General features: G+C 46.4%; 1 protein-coding gene across 1 annotated transcript in view; it reads left to right on the top strand.

The window, feature by feature from the left end:
• Positions 1 to 23,447, top strand: part of LOC132378091 (guanine nucleotide-binding protein G(t) subunit alpha-1) — a 139,342-nt gene that overhangs the window by 73,472 nt on the left and 42,423 nt on the right. Inside the window, exon 2 of the mRNA XM_059944838.1 lies at positions 6,989 to 7,031. Within this exon, the coding sequence (XP_059800821.1) occupies positions 6,989 to 7,031 (43 nt within the window). The remainder of the gene's footprint in view (positions 1 to 6,988; positions 7,032 to 23,447) is intronic.

The following is a 23,447-nucleotide window of genomic DNA, read 5'->3' as shown; positions in this document are numbered from 1 at the left end:
ATCCCCTCTGCACCTACTTCCAAGCACCTTAAAACTATGTCCCCTCATGTTTCAGCCCTAGGAAATGGCCTAAAGAGAAGCACTGTCGACGTTACGGGCCGAGACCCTTCATTGACCCAAAACGTCAACAGTGCTTCTCCTTATAGATGCTGCCTGGCCTGCTGTGTTCCACCAGCATTTTGTGTGTGTTGTTGTTTGAATTTCCAGCATCTGCAGATTTCCTCATGTTTACTCTAAGTGGGGTCTAACCAAGGTCTTGTAAAGCTGTAACATTACTTCACGGCTCTTGTACTCAATCCAATGGTTAATGAATACCAACACACCATACACCTTCTTAACAACACTGTCAACCTGCGCAGCAGCCTAACATTAACCCTAACCCTAATGTGGACATGAATCCCAAGACCTATCTGACCCTCCACACTGTAGAGTCTCACTATGAATACTATATTCTTGTCTTCTAATTTGACCTACAAAAATGAAACACTTCACACTTTTCTGGGTTAAAGTCCATCTGCCACTTCTCAGCCCAGTTCTGCATCCTATTGATGTCCCGTTGTAACGACTGGCAACCTCCAGACTATCCACAACATCCCCAACCAGTGTGCCAGCAGCAAACTTACTAACCCACCCTTCTGATTCTTCATCCAGATAATCTGTAAAAATCATAAAGAAGAGGGGCCCCAGAACAGATCCCTGCAGGATACCACTGGTCACCAACCTCCATGCAGAATATGACCCATCTACAACAACTTTTTGCCTCCTGTGAGCAAGCTAATGCTGGATTCACAAAGCAAGGTCTCCCCCATGCATGGGGGACTTTTTCAAATGCCTTATACACTACATCCACTGCTCTACCTTCATCAATGTGTTACATCCTCAAAGAATTCAATCAGCCTTGTAGAGCATGACCTGCCCTTGACAAAGCCATACTGACTATCCCTAAACAGATTATGTCTCTCCACATGCTCATAAATCCTGCTTTACAGGATCTTCTCCAACAAATAGCCCACTACTAAAGTAAGACTCGCCGGTCTATAATTTCCTGGGTTATCTTTACTCCCTTTCTTGGCCAAGAGAACAACATTTGCAGCCCTCCAATCCTCTGGTACTTCTCCCATCCTGATTGTGATGCAAAGATCATCGCAAGAGGCTCAGCAATCTTCTCCCTCACCTCCCACAGTAGCCTGGGGTGCATCTCATCCAGTCCTGGTGACTTATCTAATGTTTTTAATGTCAATATTCTCAAGCATTTTGGTCCATCATAAGTCATCCTTACAATTGCTAAGGCCCTTTTCCCTGGTGAATACTGAAGCAAAGTATTCAATAAGTAGCTCCGCTACCTCCTCCGACTCCATGCACTCGTTTCCACTATCATATCTGATTGGTCTGACCATATCTCACCCAGCTCATCCTCCTGCTCTTCACATACTTGTAGAATGCCTTGGGGTTTTCCTTAATTTTGCCTGCCAAGGCCTTCTCACAGCCTCTTCTGGCTCTTCTAATTTCCTTCTTAAGCTCCTTCCTGTTAGCCTTATAATCTTCTAGATCTCTAATATTAGCTAGCTCTCTGAACCTTTTGTAAGCTTTTCCTTTCTTCTTGACCAGATTTATTACAGCCTTTGTACACCACGGGTCCTGCACCCTACCATAACTTCCCTGTCTCATTGGAACATACCTATGCAGAACTTCACACAAATATTCCCTGAACATTTGCCACATTTCTTCTGTACTTTTCCTTGAGATCAAACTGTTTCCAGTTTAAGCTTCCAATTTCCTGCCTGATAGCCTCATAATTCCCCTTACTCCAATTAAACACTTTTCTAACTTGTCTGTTCCTATCTCTCTCCAATGCTGTTGTAAAGGAGATAGAATTATGATCACTATCTCCAAAGTGCTCTCCCACTGAGAGACCTGACACCTGACCAGGTTCATTTCCCAATATCAGATCAAGTTCAGCCTCTCCTCTTGTAGGCTTATCTACATACTGTGGCAGGAAGCCTTCCTGAACACATCTAACAAACTCCACCCCATCTAAACCCCTTGCTTTAGGGAGATGCCAATCAATACTTGGGAAATTAAAATCTCCCATCATGACAACTCTGTTATTATTACACCTTTCCAGGATCTGTTTCCCTATCTGCTCCTCGATATCCCTGTTACTATTGGGTGGCCTATAAAAAACACACAGTAAGGTTATTGACCTCTTCCTGTTCCCAATCTCCACCCACAGAGACACTGTAGACAATCCCCCCATGTCTTCCTCCTTTTCAGCAGCTGTGACACTATCTCTGATCAGCAGTGCCATGTCTCCACCTCTTTTGCCTCCCTCCCTGTCCTTTCTGAAATTTCTAAACCCTGGCACTTGAAGTAACCATTCCTGTCCCTGAGTCTCTGTGATGGCCACCACATTATATCCCCAAGTACTGATCCATGTTCTAAGCTCACCTGATTTGTTCACAACACTCCTTGAGTTAAAATAGATACATCTCAAACCTTTGGTCTACCGGGGAGCGTGTCCCTTCTCTATCACCTGCCTCTCCTCCCTCACACTCTGTCTCCTATCTTTCTCTATCTGAGAGCCAGATGCCTCTTCCCCGTCTCTTCAGTTTGGCACCCGAAACATTTCTATCACATCCAAACCTTTGATTTCTGTCCATACAAACAGTCCTCGCATGACCTTTATCCTCCTCCACCTCACCATCTGATCTACAATTCTGGTTTCCCTCCCCTTGCAAATCTAGTTTAACCCCCCCCCCCCCCCCCAGAGCAGCACTAGCAAACTTTCCCGCAAAGATGTTAGTCCCCTTCCAGTTCAGGTGCAAACCATTCTGTTGGAACAGGTCCCATCTTCCCTGGAACAAGGCCCAATTATCCAGAAACATGAAGCCCTCCCTTCTGCATCATCTCCTTAGCCACGTATTTAGCTGCATTATCTTCCTATTTCTAGCCTCACTCGCACGTGGCACAGGTAGCAATCCTGAGATTGCAACCCTGGAGGTCCTGTTTTTCAACTATGCACCTAACTCCCTAACCTCTCTTTGCAGGACCTCCTGCAAATTGGTCCTACACGGACCACGACATCTGGCTGCTCACCCACCCTCCTGAGAATACCAAGAACTCTATCCAAAATATCACGAACCCTGGCACCACGGAGGCAACAGACCATCCGAGATTCTCCCACAGGACCTCTTATCTGTCCCCCTAACTATCGAATCCCCTAACACTACTGCTCTCCTCTTTTCCCTCCTTCTGTTCTGAGCTGAGAGACCAGTCTTGGTGCCAGGGATGCAACCACCGCAACTTATCCCTGGTAGGTCATCCCCATCAACGGTATCCAAAATGGTATACTTATTGTTGATGGAAATGGCCACAGGGGTGCTCTGCTCATTCTGTCTAATTCCCTTCCCTCTCCTGACAGTCACCCAGCTACCTGTCTCCTGACTTTTAAGAGATAGAGTTGTGATCACTACCTCCAAAATGCTTTCCCACCAAGAGATCTGACACGTGATCAGGTTCATTTTCCAATACCAGATCAAGTACAGCCTCTCCCCGGTAGGCTTATTGTGTCAGGAAACACTCCTAAACACACCTAACAAACTCCACCCTAACTAAACCCATTGTTCTAAGGAGATGCCGGTCAATATTAGGAAAGTAAATTTTTCCCATCACAACAACCCTATTATTATTGCACCATTCCAGAATCTGCCTCCCTATCTGCTCCTCAATGTCTCTTAGGGTATCTATAAAAAACGCTTACTGCCCCCTTCCTGTTTCTGACTTCCACCCACACTGATTCAGTAGACAATCCCTCCATGACTTCCCCTTTTTCTGCAGCCATGACACTATCTCTGATTAGCAATGCCACGCCCCACCTCTTTTGCCTCCCTCCCTGTCTTTTTTGAAACATCTAAAGCCTGGCACACTCAGCAGCCATTCCTGCCCCTGAGTCATCCAAGTCTCTGTAATGGTCACAATGTCATAGTTCCGCGTATTCATCCACGCTCAAAGTTCATCCACCATGTTTATGACATTCCTTGCATTAAAATAGACACATAATGCTTGGGGCTATCGGTGCGTGATGCCAAGGGGAAACACCCAGATCGTGTCTCCCGTTTGCGCAGACGCGGTGTAGTGCACACCAGAACAAACTCACACATACAATATCAGACAGCACACCATGTACATTTTACGGATTACACTTTATAAATCTGACTAGAACTAGGTAATTAATAGTGATACAATATAAAAAGAAAGAAAAAGGTGCCAAAACTTATCAAATTCAATCAGTTCGTGCACAACCATTGGAGCTCAATTATCGAAGCCTTCCATCCTCGTTCGATCTTCTCCCACCTCCTCGACCTGCCACCCGGGACCAACCTCGATGGTCAACCAGAGCGGATCCAGCACGTCCTTACTCTTCGGTTCTCCTCCCGAGAAACCCGCGCACTCACTCCAGGTTCCCACACATACAGATAGAACAACATCGCTACCATTGGTTAGTTCTTCCATTATCAATAATTATAACCCAAACATTCCAACTAAACAGAGCATTACCTCATCAGGTATATGCACAGAAGCCATTTCATTATAACGCTACAGAGAAGCCATTTTATATAAGCAGTTAACAGTTAACATACAGTTAATAATCTGAGAACCCTACAAACACATCTCAAACGATCAGGCTAAGTGCATCTTCCTTCTATCATCTGCCTATCCTTCCTCACAAACTGCATACAAGCCATCTCTACTTGTTCACCAACCACCCCTCCTCTGCCTCTTCAGTTCAGTTCCCACCCCCCAGCAATTCTACTTTAAACTCTCCGCAGTAGCCTTAGCAAATCTCCCCACCAGGATATTGGTCCCCTGGGATTCAAGTGCAACCCATCCTTTTTGTACAAGTCACACCTGCCCCAAAAGAGGTCCCAATGATCCAGAAATCTGAATCCCTACCCCTGCTCCAATCCCTCATGCACGCATTTATCCTCCACCTCATTCTATTCCTATTCTCACTGCCGCGTGGCACAGGCAGTAATCCTGAGATTACTACCCTTGAGGTGCTACTTCTCAGCTTCCTTCCCAACCCCCTGTAGTCTGTCTTCAGGACCTCCTCCCTTTTTCTACTTATGTCACTGGTACCAATATGTACCACGACCTCTGGCTGTTCACCCTTCCATTTCAGGATATTGTAGATGCACTCAGAAACATCATGAACTCAGGGACCTGGGAGGCAAACTACCAGCTGTGTTTCTTTTTCACACCCCTAGAATGGTCTGTCTGTCCTCCTAACTGTAGGGTCCCCTAGTACTGCTGCCATCTTCTTCCATTCCCTACCCTTCTGAGCCACAGGCCCAGACTCAGTGTCAGAGGCACGGCCACTGTTGCTTCCCCCAGGAAGGTCGTCCCCCCACTCAAAATGGAGTACTTATTGTTAAGGGGGATGGCCACAGGTGTGCTCCCCACTGCCTGACGCTCTCCCTTCCCTGCCACCCACTTATCTGTCTCCAGTGGCCCCGGTGTGACTGCTCCTATCGATCACATCCTCACTTTCCCCAACAAGTCAAAGGTCATCGAGCTGCAGCTCCAGTTCCCAAACTCGGTCTCTAAGGAGCTGCAGCTCAGCGCACCTGGCACAGATGTGACCACCAAGGAAGCTGGAAGGCTCCTGGATATCCAGAGTAGAAAACTGGCTGTGCAGTCATACCCACTATTCTTAAGTTAGAGGAGAAAAGAGATCTGAAAGTAACTTACGTCTTACCTCACCTAGGCCCGTCCTCGCCGAAGCCTCCGTTGACTGCTCCTTCAACGACCATTCCACAAGGCTGTGTCTCTCTTTTATCCTGGAACCTTCTCAGTGGCTTTGTGTGATGACAAGTAACTGCGTCTGCACACTTCTCCCAATTGAATCACCCACTGAAAGAAACTCCTCACTCTTTAAATCTTCTCAGTGGCCTAGTGTGATGATGAGCTACTGCATCTGCACACTTCTCCCAATTGAATCTTGGCTTTTTAATCTAAGAAAGGAAGTGACGGCATTGAAGAAGGTCTAGAGGAGGTTCAGAAGAATGAGCCTGGGAGTGAAAAGGTTAACACATGAGAAGTATTTGATGATTTAAGGCCTGTACTCGCTGGAGTTTAGAAGAATGTGGTGGGATCTCATTGAAACCTACCAAATATTGAAAGACCTAGATAGTGTAGATGTGGAGAGGATGTTTCCTATAGAGTCTAGAGGGCACCACCTCGCAATACAAAGATATCCTTTTGGAACAGAGATGAGGAGGAATTTCTTTAGCCAGAGGGTGGCGAGTCTCAGGAATTCATTGTCACAGATGGTGTGGAGGGCAAGTCATTGGGTATACTTGCGATGGTTATTATGTTTGTGATGTGAGTGTTGCTCTGGGTTTCCAGCATCTGCAGAATCTCTTGTGTTTATGAACTGTGTTTGACCTCATTTGTTAGCTGGAAGTATCCCCTCTTCGGCAGGGAGAGAGGTCCCACTGCTCATATAGAGGGAATTGGCTGTGAAACTCACCATGGAGAATAAACAGGGAAGTGAACTGGTCTTTAAGGACTGGGTAGCTGTAGTAGGACCTCCCTCTACTGAGGGTATTTATATTGGATAGAGTCTGAAATCTTTGAGTTTAGGACTTTGCGGTCAGCCATAACAAATTTGGCTGATAGTTCTTGATTAGTTGGGGTATCAAAGGTTATGAAGTGAAGGCAGGAGAATGCGGATGAGAGGGGTAACAAATCAGCCATGATTGGATGATGGAGGAGACTCAATGAGCTGAATGGCCTCAATCTGCTCTTATGTCATATGATGGCCTTTCAATCCAGATACTACATCTATGGGAAAGCACCACCCTATTTCCCAACACCTTGCACACACTACCCGTCCACCCTTCAAACAGTTCTCCCCACCTTGATGTACACAGAATGACTCACAACTGAGTACAAATACTTTCTAATTACATTTTCTCTCTTTCAGGTGCTGGCGAATCTGGCAAGAGCACCATTGTCAAGCAGATGAAGTAAGTTGCTCAGTGAAGTGTTAATTTTAAATCAGTAACACATAAAGACTTCCCAGAAGCTAGTTAGAATGTGTTTACTGTGGTCAGCAAAAGTAAGGGATTAGAGACTGGATTTAACTTTTGATGTGTGCATGCTTTAGCCAGTGGGCGGGGAATCTGTGGAATTCATTGCTGGGCAGGATTTACCGAAGGCCAAACATTTCCAATCCCCATTCCCATTCTGACACGTATTTCCATGGACTGCTACGATGAAGCCACATTCAGTTTGGAGGAGGAACGCCTCATATTCCATCGTGGAGGCCAAATCCTTGGGAACATTTAAGGCAGAGGTTGATAAGCTCTTGATTGATCAGGGTGTCGAAGGTTAAGGGGAGAAGGCAGGAGAAGGGGGTTGGGAAGGACAGTAAGTCAGCCATGATGGAATGGGAGAGTAGACTCAATGTCCAAATTTATAGTCTTATGGTTTTCTATTGAGTATTCTGTATTGAATTTCAATGCCCTCTGTCTTCCCTAACCTTCACTTGGGAGAGGACTGCTCACCACAGCCCACTGTTCCCCTCTCAGCCCACTCCATATTCAACAAGATGACAAATGGTCCAATCGTTGGTGTCAATCTCACTTCCCCAACAGAATCCCAAAACCTTTGATTTTATTTCTCAAAAATGATCTTTTACATTCTGGATGCACTAAATCCAAGTGCAATCTAAATAACCAAGTGGCTACAGTCCTCTAATGCCAATAACTCTAAAATCTCATAACCCTCTGTTCAAGTAAAACTTCAAATAGAAATAACTGATGGTTCACCGTTTGGTTGAGGGCAGCACGATAGCACAGCTCCTAGTAAAACACGGTGACCGCGCAAGGTTACTAGGTAAACCCGAGGAACAGAATAAAATCATTGGAAAATCACCCCCAACAGGATGGACAAGCAATCAATGTGGAAAAGACAACAAACTATACAATAGAAAAAAATTATAATAATAAATAATAAATAAGCAATAAATATCATGAACATGATACGAAAAGTCCTTTAAAGTGAGTCTAAAGATTGTGGGAACAGTTCAGTAATGCAACAAGTGAAGTGAGACAAGTTATCCCCGTTGGTTCAAGAGCCTGATGCCTGGGGGTTAATAACTCTTCCAGAAGCTAGTAGTATGGTTCATCTTTACTGGAAAGAAAGAACAGAGATAACTGGTATAAAACGATGGAGCAATAGCTGGCAGGTGATAGGTGGATCCAGGTGAGGTAAACACTACCTCCCTTGTTGAGTTCCTGCAGCTTTTTGTGCATTGCTCTGGATTCCAGCATCTGCAGTCTCTGGGACACCACTTTGCCACTCGTCATTCTTCTGAACTTCAGTTGGTATCTCTCTCTGTCGCAATCAGTTAATAATGATCAGTATTCAGTAACATATCAATTGAGTATGGAGTGCCAGGGTGGTGTGGTGGTGAGTGTGACACTATTGCACTTCAGGTGTCAGAGTTAAAAGTTCAATGCTGGCGTCCTCTAAAAGGAATCCCTGTATGTCCTTGCCGAAAATGCATGGGATACCCCGGATGCCCCAGTCCAAAGATGTACCAATTAGTAGACTGAATGGTCATTATAAATTGTCGTTCTTAATTAGCTAGCATTAAATTGGGTGTTCTAAGCAGTGAGGCTCAAAGGGTCAGAAGCTCCAGTTCCAGGCTATATCCCTAAATGATTTTTTCAAAAAAAGATACACAGAGCTGTGCATCAGGAGGGGCCGGTGTATTGAACAGCTGTGAAATACACAGAGCTGTGTATCAGGAGGGGCCTGTGTATTGAACAGCAGTGAAATACACAGAGCTGTGTATCAGGAGGGGCCGGTGTATTGAATAGCAGTGAAATACACAGAGCTGTGTATCAGGAGGGGCCGGTGTATTGAACAGCAATGAAATACACAGAGCTGTGTATCAGGAGGGGCCGGTGTATTGAACAGCACTGAAATACACAGAGCTCTGTATCAGGAGGGGCCTGTGTATTGAACAGCAGTGAAATACACAGAGCTGTGTATCAGGAGAGGCCAGTGTATTGAACAGCAGTGAAATACACAGAGCTGTGTATCAGGAGAGGCCGGTGTATTGAACAGCAGTGAAATACACAGAGCTGTGTATCAGGAGAGGCCGGTGTATTGAACAGCAGTGAAATACACAGAGCTCTGTATCAGGAGAGGCCGGTGTATTGAACAGCAGTGAAATACACAGATCTGTGTATCAGGAGGGGCCTGTGTATTGAACAGCTGTGAAATACACAGAGCTGTGTATCAGGAGGGGCCGGTGTATTGAATAGCAGTGAAATACACAGAGCTCTGTATCAGGAGGGGCCTGTGTATTGAACAGCAGTGAAATACACAGAGCTGTGTATCAGGAGGGGCCGGTGTATTGAATAGCAGTGAAATACACAGAGCTCTGTATCAGGAGGGGCCGGTGTATTGAACAGCAGTGAAATACACAGAGCTGTGTATCAGGAGGGGCCGGTGTATTGAATAGCAGTGAAATACACAGAGCTGTGTATCAGGAGTGGCCTGTGTATTGTACAGCAGTGAAATACACAGAGCTCTGTATCAGGAGGGGCCTGTGTATTGAAGAACAGTGAAATACACAGAGCTCTGTATCAGGAGAGGCCGGTGTATTGAAGAACAGTGAAATACACAGAGCTGTGTATCAGGAGAGGCCGGTGTATTGACGAACAGTGAAATACACAGAGCTCTGTATCAGGAGGGGCCGGTGTATTGAACAGCAGTGAAATACACAGAGCTGTGTATCAGGAGAGGCCGGTGTATTGAACAGCAGTGAAATACACAGATCTGTGTATCAGGAGGGGCCGGTGTATTGAATAGCAGTGAAATACACAGAGCTGTGTATCAGGAGAGGCCGGTGTATTGAACAGCAGTGAAATACACAGAGCTGTGTATCAGGAGGGGCCGGTGTATTGAACAGCACTGAAATACACAGAGCTCTGTATCAGGAGGGGCCTGTGTATTGAACAGCAGTGAAATACACAGAGCTGTGTAACAGGAGGAGCCTGTTTATTGAACAGCAGTGAAATACACAGAGCTGTGTATCAGGAGAGGCCGGTGTATTGAATAGCAGTGAAATACAGAGCTGTGTATCAGGAGAGGCCGGTGTATTGAACAGCAGTGAAATACACAGAGCTGTGTATCAGGAGAGGCCGATGTATTGAACAGCAGTGAAATACACAGAGCTCTGTATCAGGAGGGGCCTGTGTATTGAACAGCAGTGAAATACACAGAGCTGTGTATCAGGAGGGGCTGGTGTATTGAATAGCAGTGAAATACACAGAGCTGTGTATCAGGAGGGGCCGGTGTATTGAATAGCAGTGAAATACACAGAGCTCTGTATCAGGTGGGGCCTGTGTATTGAACAGCTGTGAAATACACAGAGCTGTGTATCAGGAGGGGCCGGTGTATTGAATAGCAGTGAAATACACAGAGCTCTGTATCAGGAGGGGCCTGTGTATTGAACAGCAGTGAAATACACAGAGCTGTGAATCAGGAGGGGCCGGTGTATTGAATAGCAGTGAAATACACAGAGCTCTGTATCAGGAGGGGCCAGTGTATTGAACAGCAGTGAAATACACAGAGCTGTGTATCAGGAGGGGCCGGTGTATTGAATAGCAGTGAAATACACAGAGCTGTGTATCAGGAGGGGCCTGTGTATTGTACAGCAGTGAAATACACAGAGCTCTGTATCAGGAGGGGCCTGTGTATTGAAGAAGAGTGAAATACACAGAGCTCTGTATCAGGAGAGGCCGGTGTATTGAAGAACAGTGAAATACACAGAGCTGTGTATCAGGAGAGGCCGGTGTATTGAAGAACAGTGAAATACACAGAGCTGTGTATCAGGAGGGGCCGGTGTATTGAATAGCAGTGAAATACACAGAGCTCTGTATCAGGAGGGGCCGGTGTATTGAACAGCAGTGAAATACACAGAGCTGTGTATCAGGAGGGGCCGGTGTATTGAATAGCAGTGAAATACACAGAGCTGTGTATCAGGAGTGGCCTGTGTATTGTACAGCAGTGAAATACACAGAGCTCTGTATCAGGAGGGGCCTGTGTATTGAAGAACAGTGAAATACACAGAGCTCTGTATCAGGAGAGGCCGGTGTATTGAAGAACAGTGAAATACACAGAGCTGTGTATCAGGAGAGGCCGGTGTATTGACGAACAGTGAAATACACAGAGCTCTGTATCAGGAGTGGCCGGTGTATTGAACAGCAGTGAAATACACAGAGCTGTGTATCAGGAGAGGCCGGTGTATTGAACAGCAGTGAAATACACAGATCTGTGTATCAGGAGGGGCCGGTGTATTGAATAGCAGTGAAATACACAGAGCTGTGTATCAGGAGAGGCCGGTGTATTGAACAGCAGTGAAATACACAGAGCTGTGTATCAGGAGGGGCCGGTGTATTGAACAGCACTGAAATACACAGAGCTCTGTATCAGGAGGGGGCTGTGTATTGAACAGCAGTGAAATACACAGAGCTGTGTATCAGGAGGAGCCTGTTTATTGAACAGCAGTGAAATACACAGAGCTGTGTATCAGGAGAGGCCGGTGTATTGAATAGCAGTGAAATACAGAGCTGTGTATCAGGAGGGGCCTGTGTATTGTACAGCAGTGAAATACACAGAGCTCTGTATCAGGAGGGGCCTGTGTATTGAAGAACAGTGAAATACACAGAGCTCTGTATCAGGAGAGGCCGGTGTATTGAAGAACAGTGAAATACACAGAGCTGTGTATCAGGAGAGGCCGGTGTATTGAAGAACAGTGAAATACACAGAGCTCTGTATCAGGAGGGGCCGGTGTATTGAACAGCAGTGAAATACACAGAGCTGTGTATCAGGAGAGGCCGGTGTATTGAACAGCAGTGAAATACACAGAGCTGTGTATCAGGAGAGGCCGGTGTATTGAACAGCAGTGAAATACACAGAGCTGTGTATCAGGAGGGGCCGGTGTATTGAACAGCAGTGAAATACACAGAGCTGTGTATCAGGAGGGGCCGGTGTATTGAATAGCAGTGAAATACACAGAGCTGTGTATCAGGAGGGGCCGGTGTATTGAATAGCAGTGAAATACACAGAGCTGTGTATCAGGAGGGGCCTGTGTATTGAACAGCAGTGAAATACACAGAGCTGTGTATCAGGAGGGGCCTGTGTATTGAACAGCAGTGAAATACACAGAGCTGTGTATCAGGAGAGGCCGGTGTATTGAACAGCTGTGAAATACACAGAGCTCTGTATCAGGAGAGGCCGGTGTATTGAACAGCAGTGAAATACACAGATCTGGGTATCAGGAGGGGCCGGTGTATTGAATAGCAGTGAAATACACAGATCTCTGTATCAGGAGGGGCCGGTGTATTGAACTGCAGTGAAATACACAGAGCTGTGTATCAGGAGAGGCCGGTGTATTGAACAGCAGTGAAATACACAGATCTGTGTATCAGGAGGGGCCGGTGTATTGAATAGCAGTGAAATACACAGAGCTGTGTATCAGGAGAGGCCGGTGTATTGAACAGCAGTGAAATACACAGAGCTGTGCATCAGGAGGGGCCGGTGTATTGAACAGCACTGAAATACACAGAGCTCTGTATCAGGAAGGGCCTGTGTATTGAACAGCAGTGAAATACACAGAACTGTGTATCAGGAGGGGCCTGTGTATTGAACAGCAGTGAAATACACAGAGCTGTGTATCAGGAGAGGCCAGTGTATTGAACAGCAGTGAAATACACAGAGCTGTGTATCAGGAGAGGCTGGTGTATTGAATAGCAGTGAAATACACAGAGCTCTGTATCAGGAGGGGCCTGTGTATTGAACAGCAGTGAAATACACAGAGCTGTGTATCAGGAGAGGCCAGTGTATTGAACAGCAGTGAAATACACAGAGCTGTGTATCAGGAGAGGCCGGTGTATTGAACAGCAGTGAAATACACAGAGCTGTGTATCAGGAGAGGCCGGTGTATTGAACAGCAGTGAAATACACAGAGCTGTGTATCAGGAGAGGCCGGTGTATTGAATAGCAGTGAAATACACAGAGCTCTGTATCAGGAGGGGCCTGTGTATTGAACAGCAGTGAAATACACAGAGTTGTGTATCAGGAGGGGCCGGTGTATTGAATAGCAGTGAAATACACAGAGCTCTGTATCAGGAGAGGCTGGTGTATTGAAGAACAGTGAAATACACAGAGCTGTGTATCAGGAGAGGCCGGTGTATTGAAGAACAGTGAAATACACAGAGCTGTGTATCAGGAGAGGCCGGTGTATTGAAGAACAGTGAAATACACAGAGCTCTGTATCAGGAGGGGCTGGTGTATTAAATAGCAGTGAAATACACAGAGCTGTGTATCAGGAGGGGCCGGTGTATTGAATAGCAGTGAAATACACAGAGCTCTGTATCAGGTGGGGCCTGTGTATTGAACAGCTGTGAAATACACAGAGCTGTGTATCAGGAGGGGCCGGTGTATTGAATAGCAGTGAAATACACAGAGCTCTGTATCAGGAGGGGCCTGTGTATTGAACAGCAGTGAAATCCACAGAGCTGTGTATCAGGAGGGTCCGGTGTATTGAATAGCAGTGAAATACACAGAGCTCTGTATCAGGAGGGGCCAGTGTATTGAACAGCAGTGAAATACACAGAGCTGTGTATCAGGAGGGTCCGGTGTATTGAATAGCAGTGAAATACACAGAGCTGTGTATCAGGAGGGGCCTGTGTATTGTACAGCAGAGAAATACACAGAGCTCTGTATCAGGAGGGGCCTGTGTATTGAAGAACAGTGAAATACACAGATCTGGGTATCAGGAGGGGCCGGTGTATTGAATAGCAGTGAAATACACAGATCTCTGTATCAGGAGGGGCCGGTGTGTTGAACAGCAGTGAAATACACAGAGCTGTGTATCAGGAGAGGCCGGTGTTTTGAACAGCAGTGAAATACACAGATCTGTGTATCAGGAGGGGCCGGTGTATTGAATAGCAGTGAAATACACAGAGCTGTGTATCAGGAGAGGCCGGTGTATTGAACAGCAGTGAAATACACAGAGCTGTGTATCAGGAGGGGCCGGTGTATTGAACAGCACTGAAATACACAGAGTTCTGTATCAGGAAGGGCCTGTGTATTGAACAGCAGTGAAATACACAGAACTGTGTATCAGGAGGGGCCTGTGTATTGAACAGCAGTGAAATACACAGAGCTGTGTATCAGGAGAGGCCGGTGTATTGAACAGCAGTGAAATACACAGAGCTGTGTATCAGGAGAGGCTGGTGTATTGAATAGCAGTGAAATACACAGAGCTCTGTATCAGGAGGGGCCTGTGTATTGAACAGCAGTGAAATACACAGAGGTGTGTATCAGGAGAGGCCGGTGTATTGAACAGCAGTGAAATACACAGAGCTGTGTATCAGGAGAGGCCGGTGTATTGAACAGCAGTGAAATACACAGAGCTGTGTATCAGGAGAGGCCGGTGTATTGAATAGCAGTGAAATACACAGAGCTCTGTATCAGGAGGGGCCTGTGTATTGAACAGCAGTGAAATACACAGAGTTGTGTATCAGGAGGGGCCGGTGTATTGAATAGCATTGAAATACACAGAGCTCTGTATCAGGAGAGGCTGGTGTATTGAAGAACAGTGAAATACACAGAGCTGTGTATCAGGAGAGGCCGGTGTATTGAAGAACAGTGAAATACACAGAGCTGTGTATCAGGAGAGGCCGGTGTATTGAAGAACAGTGAAATACACAGAGCTCTGTATCAGGAGGGGCCGGTGTATTGAACAGCAGTGAAATACACAGAGCTGTGTATCAGGAGAGGCCGGTGTATTGAACAGCAGTGAAATACACAGAGCTGTGTATCAGGAGGGGCCGGTGTATTGAATAGCAGTGAAATACACAGAGCTCTGTATCAGGAGAGGCTTGTGTATTGAAGAACAGTGAAATACACAGAGCTGTGTATCAGGAGAGGCCGGTGTATTGAAGAACAGTGAAATACACAGAGCTGTGTATCAGGAGAGGCCGGTGTATTGAAGAACAGTGAAATACACAGAGCTCTGTATCAGGAGGGGCCGGTGTATTGAACAGCAGTGAAATACACAGAGCTGTGTATCAGGAGAGGCCGGTGTATTGAACAGCAGTGAAATACACAGAGCTGTGTATCAGGAGGGGCCGGTGTATTGTACAGCAGTGAAATACACAGAGCTCTGTATCAGGAGGGGCCTGTGTATTGTACAGCAGTGAAATACACAGAGCTCTGTATCAGGAGGGGCCTGTGTATTGTACAGCAGTGAAATACACAGAGCTCTGTATCAGGAGGGGCCTGTGTATTGTACAGCAGTGAAATACACAGAGCTCTGTATCAGGAGGGGCCTGTGTATTGAAGAACAGTGAAATACACAGAGCTCTGTATCAGGAGAGGCCAGTGTATTGACGAACAGTGAAATACACAGAGCTGTGTATCAGTAGAGGCTGGTTTATTGAAAAACAGTGAAATACACAGAGCTCTGTATCAGGAGAGGCCGGTGTATTGAAGAACAGTGAAATACACAGAGCTGTGTATCAGGAGAGGCCGGTGTATTGAACAGCAGTGAAATACACAGAGCTGTGTATCAGGAGGGGCCGGTGTATTGTACAGCAGTGAAATACACAGAGCTGTATATTAGGAGGGGCCGATGTATTGAATAGCAGTGAAATACACAGAGCTCTGTATCAGGAGGGGCCTGTGTATTGAACAGCAGTGAAATACACAGAGCTGTGTATCAGGAGGGGCCTGTGTATTGAACAGCAGTGAAATACACAGAGCTCTGTATCAGGACGGGCCGGTGTATTGAACAGCAGTGAAATACACAGAGCTGTATATTAGGAGGGGCCGATGTATTGAAGAACAGTGAAATACACAGAGCTGTGTATCAGGAGAGGCCAGTGTATTGAATAGCAGTGAAATACACAGAGCTCTGTATCAGGAGGGGCCTGTGTATTGAACAGCAGTGAAATACACAGAGCTGTGTATCAGGATGGGCCGGTGTATTGAACAGCAGTGAAATACACAGAGCTGTATATTAGGAGAGGCCGGTGTATTGAAGAACAGTGAAATACACAGAGCTGTGTATCAGGAGTGGCCGGTGTATTGAACAGCAGTGAAATACACAGAGCCGTCTATCAGGAGGGCCGGTGCATTGAACAACAGTGAAATACACAGATCTGTGCATCAGGAGGGGCCGGTGTATTGAACAGCAATGGAATACACAGAGCTCTGTATCAGGAGAGGCCGGTGTATTGAACAGCAGTGAAATACACAGAGCTCTGTATCAGGAGGGGCCGGTGTATTGAATAGCAGTGAAATACACAGAGCTCTGTATCAGGAGGGGCCGGTGTATTGAACAGCAGTGAAATACACAGAGCTGTGTATCAGGAGAGGCCGGTGTATTGAACAGCAGTGAAATACACAGATCTGTGTATCAGGAGGGGCCGGTGTATTGAATAGCAGTGAAATACACAGAGCTGTGTATCAGGAGGGGCCGGTGTATTGAACAGCAGTGAAATACACAGAGCTCTGTATCAGGAGGGGCCTGTGTATTGAACAGCAGTGAAATACACAGAGCTGTGTATCAGGAGGGGCTGGTGTATTGAATAGCAGTGAAATACACAGAGCTGTGTATCAGGAGGGGCCGGTGTATTGAATAGCAGTGAAATACACAGAGCTCTGTATCAGGTGGGGCCTGTGTATTGAACAGCTGTGAAATACACAGAGCTGTGTATCAGGAGGGGCCGGTGTATTGAATAGCAGTGAAATACACAGAGCTCTGTATCAGGAGGGGCCTGTGTATTGAACAGCAGTGAAATACACAGAGCTGTGTATCAGGAGGGTCCGGTGTATTGAATAGCAGTGAAATACACAGAGCTCTGTATCAGGAGGGGCCAGTGTATTGAACAGCAGTGAAATACACAGAGCTGTGTATCAGGAGGGGCCGGTGTATTGAATAGCAGTGAAATACACAGAGCTGTGTATCAGGAGGGGCCGGTGTATTGTACAGCAGTGAAATACACAGAGCTCTGTATCAGGAGGGGCCTGTGTATTGAAGAACAGTGAAATACACAGATCTGGGTATCAGGCGGGGCCGGTGTATTGAATAGCAGTGAAATACACAGATCTCTGTATCAGGAGGGGCCGGTGTGTTGAACAGCAGTGAAATACACAGAGCTGTGTATCAGGAGAGGCCGGTGTTTTGAACAGCAGTGAAATACACAGATCTGTGTATCAGGAGGGGCCGGTGTATTGAATAGCAGTGAAATACACAGAGCTGTGTATCAGGAGAGGCCGGTGTATTGAACAGCAGTGAAATACACAGAGCTGTGTATCAGGAGGGGCCGGTGTATTGAACAGCACTGAAATACACAGAGTTCTGTATCAGGAAGGGCCTGTGTATTGAACAGCAGTGAAATACACAGAACTGTGTATCAGGAGGGGCCTGTGTATTGAACAGCAGTGAAATACACAGAGCTGTGTATCAGGAGAGGCCGGTGTATTGAACAGCAGTGAAATACACAGAGCTGTGTATCAGGAGAGGCTGGTGTATTGAATAGCAGTGAAATACACAGAGCTCTGTATCAGGAGGGGCCTGTGTATTGAACAGCAGTGAAATACACAGAGGTGTGTATCAGGAGAGGCCGGTGTATTGAACAGCAGTGAAATACACAGAGCTGTGTATCAGGAGAGGCCGGTGTATTGAACAGCAGTGAAATACACAGAGCTGTGTATCAGGAGAGGCCGGTGTATTGAATAGCAGTGAAATACACAGAGCTCTGTATCAGGAGGGGCCTGTGTAATGAACAGCAGTGAAATACACAGAGTTGTGTATCAGGAGGGGCCGGTGTATTGAATAGCATTGAAATACACAGAGCTCTGTATCAGGAGAGGCTGGTGTATTGAAGAACAGTGAAATACACAGAGCTGTGTATCAGGAGAGGCCGGTGTATTGAAGAACAGTGAAATACACAGAGCTGTGTATCAGGAGAGGCCGGTGTATTGAAGAACAGTGAAATACACAGAGCTCTGTATCAGGAGGGGCCGGTGTATTGAACAGCAGTGAAATACACAGAGCTGTGTATCAGGAGAGGCTGGTGTATTGAACAGCAGTGAAATACACAGAGCTGTGTATCAGGAGGGGCCGGTGTATTGAATAGCAGTGAAATACACAGAGCTCTGTATCAGGAGAGGCTTGTGTATTGAAGAACAGTGAAATACACAGAGCTGTGTATCAGGAGAGGCCGGTGTATTGAAGAACAGTGAAATACACAGAGCTGTGTATCAGGAGAGGCCGGTGTATTGAAGAACAGTGAAATACACAGAGCTCTGTATCAGGAGGGGCCGGTGTATTGAACAGCAGTGAAATACACAGAGCTGTGTATCAGGAGAGGCCGGTGTATTGAACAGCAGTGAAATACACAGAGCTGTGTATCAGGAGGGGCCGGTGTATTGTACAGCAGTGAAATACACAGAGCTCTGTATCAGGAGGGGCCTGTGTATTGTACAGCAGTGAAATACACAGAGCTCTGTATCAGGAGGGGCCTGTGTATTGTACAGCAGTGAAATACACAGAGCTCTGTATCAGGAGGGGCCTGTGTATTGAAGAACAGTGAAATACACAGAGCTCTGTATCAGGAGAGGGCAGTGTATTGAAGAACAGTGAAATACACAGAGCTGTGTATCAGGAGAGGCTGGTTTATTGAAAAACAGTGAAATACACAGAGCTCTGTATCAGGAGAGGCCGGTGTATTGAAGAACAGTGAAATACACAGAGCTGTGTATCAGGAGAGGCCGGTGTATTGAACAGCAGTGAAATACACAGAGCTGTGAATCAGGAGGGGCCGGTGTATTGTACAGCAGTGAAATACACAGAGCTGTATATTAGGAGGGGCCGATGTATTGAATAGCAGTGAAATACACAGAGCTCTGTATCAGGAGGGGCCTGTGTATTGAACAGCAGTGAAATACACAGAGCTGTGTATCAGGAGGGGCCTGTGTATTGAACAGCAGTGAAATACACAGAGCTCTGTATCAGGACGGGCCGGTGTATTGAACAGCAGTGAAATACACAGAGCTGTATATTAGGAGGGGCCGGTGTATTGAAGAACAGTGAAATACACAGAGCTGTGTATCAGGAGTGGCCGGTGTATTGAACAGCAGTGAAATACACAGAGCCGTCTATCAGGAGGGCCGGTGCATTGAACAACAGTGAAATACACAGATCTGTGCATCAGGAGGGGCCGGTGTATTGAACAGCAATGGAATACACAGAGCTCTGTATCAGGAGAGGCCGGTGTATTGAACAGCAGTGAAATACACAGAGCTCTGTATCAGGAGGGGCCGGTGTATTGAATAGCAGTGAAATACACAGAGCTCTGTATCAGGAGGGGCCGGTGTATTGAACAGCAGTGAAATACACAGAGCTGTGTATCAGGAGAGGCCGGTGTATTGAACAGCAGTGAAGTACACAGAGCTGTGTATCAGGAGAGGCCGGTGTATTGAACAGCAGTGAAATACACAGAGCTGTGTATTAGGAGGGGCCGATGTATTGTACAGCAGTGAAAAACACAGAGCTCTGTATCAGGACGGGCCGATGTATTGAAGAATAGTGAAAAACACAGAGCTCTGTATCAGGAGAGGGCTGTGTATTGAACAGCAGTGAAATACACAGAGTTCTGTATCAGGAGGGGCCTGTGTATTGTACAGCAGTGAAATACACAGAGCTGTATATTAGGAGAGGCCGGTGTATTGTACAGCAGTGAAATACACAGAGCTCTGTATCAGGAGGGGCTGATGTATTGAAGAATAGTGAAAAACACAGAGCTCTGTATCAGGAGAGGCCGGTGTATTGAAGAACAGTGAAATACTCAGAGCTGTATATTAGGAGAGGCCGATGTATTGAAGAATAGTGAAATACACAGAGCTCTGTATCAGGAGAGGCGGGTGTATTGAAGAACAGTGAAATACACAGAGTTCTGTATCAGAAGGGGCCTGTGTATTGAAGAACAGTGAAATACACAGAGCTCTGTATCAGGAGAGGCCTGTGTATTGAAGAACAGTGAAATACACAGAGCTCTGTATCAGGAGGGGCCGGTGTATTGAACAGCAGTGAAATACACAGAGCTCTGTATCAGGAGATGCCTGTGTATTGAAGAACAGTGAAATACACAGAGCTCTGTATCAGGAGAGGCCTGTGTATTGAAGAACAGTGAAATACACAGAGCTCTGTATCAGGAGGGGCCGGTATATTGAAGAACAGTGAAATACACAGATCTGTGTATCAGGAGGGGCCGGTGTATTGTACAGCAGTGAAATACACAGAGCTCTGTATCAGGAGAGGCCTGTGTATTGAAGAACAGTGAAATACACAGAGCTCTGTATCAGGAGAGGCCGGTGTATTGAAGAACAGTGAAATACACAGATCTCTGTATCAGGAGAGGCCGGTGTATTGAAGAACAGTGAAATACACAGAGCTCTGTATCAGGAGAGGCCGGTGTATTGAACAGCAGTGAAATACACAGATCTGTGTATCAGGAGAGGCCTGTGTATTGAACAGCAGTGAAATGCACAGAGCTCTGTATCAGGAGGGGCCGGTGTATTGTACAGCAGTGAAATACACAGAGCTCTGTATCAGGAGGGGCCTGTGTATTGTACAGCAGTGAAATACACAGAGCTCTGTATCAGGAGGGGCCTGTGTATTGTACAGCAGTGAAATACGCAGAGCTCTGTATCAGGAGGGGCCTGTGTATTGTACAGCAGTGAAATACACAGAGCTCTGTATCAGGAGGGGCCAGTGTATTGAAGAACAGTGAAATACACAGGGCTGTGTATCAGTAGAGGCTGGTTTATTGAAAAACAGTGAAATACACAGAGCTCTGTATCAGGAGAGGCCGGTGTATTGAAGAACAGTGAAATACACAGAGCTGTGTATCAGGAGAGGCCGGTGTATTGAACAGCAGTGAAATACACAGAGCTGTGTATCAGGAGGGGCCGGTGTATTGTACAGCAGTGAAATACACAGAGCTGTATATTAGGAGGGGCCGATGTATTGAATAGCAGTGAAATACACAGAGCTCTGTATCAGGAGGGGCCTGTGTATTGAACAGCAGTGAAATACACAGAGCTCTGTATCAGGAGGGGCCTGTGTATTGAACAGCAGTGAAATACACAGAGCTCTGTATCAGGACGGGCCGGTGTATTGAACAGCAGTGAAATACACAGAGCTGTATATTAGGAGGGGCCGATGTATTGAAGAACAGTGAAATACACAGAGCTGTGTATAAGGAGGGGCCAGTGTATTGAATAGCAGTGAAATACACAGAGCTCTGTATCAGGAGGGGCCTGTGTATTGAACAGCAGTGAAATACACAGAGCTGTGTATCAGGAGGGGCCGGTGTATTGAACAGCAGTGAAATACACAGAGCTGTATATTAGGAGAGGCCGGTGTATTGAAGAACAGTGAAATACACAGAGCTGTGTATCAGGAGTGGCCGGTGTATTGAACAGCAGTGAAATACACAGAGCCGTCTATCAGGAGGGCCGGTGCATTGAACAACAGTGAAATACACAGATCTGTGCATCAGGAGGGGCCGGTGTATTGAACAGCAATGGAATACACAGAGCTCTGTATCAGGAGAGGCCGGTGTATTGAACAGCAGTGAAATACACAGAGCTCTGTATCAGGAGAGGCCGGTGTATTGAAGAACAGTGAAATACACAGAGCTCTGTATCAGGAGAGGCCGGTGTATTGAACAGCAGTGAAATACACAGATCTGTGTATCAGGAGAGGCCTGTGTATTGAACAGCAGTGAAATGCACAGAGCTCTGTATCAGGAGGGGCCGGTGTATTGTACAGCAGTGAAATACACAGAGCTCTGTATCAGGAGGGGCCTGTGTATTGTACAGCAGTGAAATACACAGAGCTCTGTATCAGGAGGGGCCTGTGTATTGTACAGCAGTGAAATACGCAGAGCTCTGTATCAGGAGGGGCCTGTGTATTGTACAGCAGTGAAATACACAGAGCTCTGTATCAGGAGGGGCCAGTGTATTGAAGAACAGTGAAATACACAGGGCTGTGTATCAGTAGAGGCTGGTTTATTGAAAAACAGTGAAATACACAGAGCTCTGTATCAGGAGAGGCCGGTGTATTGAAGAACAGTGAAATACACAGAGCTGTGTATCAGGAGAGGCCGGTGTATTGAACAGCAGTGAAATACACAGAGCTGTGTATCAGGAGGGGCCGGTGTATTGTACAGCAGTGAAATACACAGAGCTGTATATTAGGAGGGGCCGATGTATTGAATAGCAGTGAAATACACAGAGCTCTGTATCAGGAGGGGCCTGTGTATTGAACAGCAGTGAAATACACAGAGCTCTGTATCAGGAGGGGCCTGTGTATTGAACAGCAGTGAAATACACAGAGCTCTGTATCAGGACGGGCCGGTGTATTGAACAGCAGTGAAATACACAGAGCTGTATATTAGGAGGGGCCGATGTATTGAAGAACAGTGAAATACACAGAGCTGTGTATCAGGAGGGGCCAGTGTATTGAATAGCAGTGAAATACACAGAGCTCTGTATCAGGAGGGGCCTGTGTATTGAACAGCAGTGAAATACACAGAGCTGTGTATCAGGAGGGGCCGGTGTATTGAACAGCAGTGAAATACACAGAGCTGTATATTAGGAGAGGCCGGTGTATTGAAGAACAGTGAAATACACAGAGCTGTGTATCAGGAGTGGCCGGTGTATTGAACAGCAGTGAAATACACAGAGCCGTCTATCAGGAGGGCCGGTGCATTGAACAACAGTGAAATACACAGATCTGTGCATCAGGAGGGGCCGGTGTATTGAACAGCAATGGAATACACAGAGCTCTGTATCAGGAGAGGCCGGTGTATTGAACAGCAGTGAAATACACAGAGCTCTGTATCAGGAGGGGCCGGTGTATTGAATAGCAGTGAAATACACAGAGCTCTGTATCAGGAGGGGCCGGTGTATTGAACAGCAGTGAAATACACAGAGCTGTGTATCAGGAGGGGCCGGTGTATTGAACAGCAGTGAAGTACACAGAGCTGTGTATCAGGAGAGGCCGGTGTATTGAACAGCAGTGAAATACACAGAGCTGTGTATTAGGAGGGGCCGATGTATTGTACAGCAGTGAAAAACACAGAGCTCTGTATCAGGAGGGGCCGATGTATTGAAGAATAGTGAAAAACACAGAGCTCTGTATCAGGAGAGGGCTGTGTATTGAACAGCAGTGAAATACACAGAGTTCTGTATCAGGAGGGGCCTGTGTATTGTACAGCAGTGAAATACACAGAGCTGTATATTAGGAGAGGCCGGTGTATTGTACAGCAGTGAAATACACA

Source organism: Hypanus sabinus, chromosome 19 (genome assembly GCF_030144855.1).
Source record: "Hypanus sabinus isolate sHypSab1 chromosome 19, sHypSab1.hap1, whole genome shotgun sequence".
In the NCBI taxonomy this organism is placed as follows: domain Eukaryota; kingdom Metazoa; phylum Chordata; class Chondrichthyes; order Myliobatiformes; family Dasyatidae; genus Hypanus; species Hypanus sabinus.
Note: the sequence above shows the minus strand (reverse complement) of the source record. Positions and strands in the feature narration are given on the sequence as shown.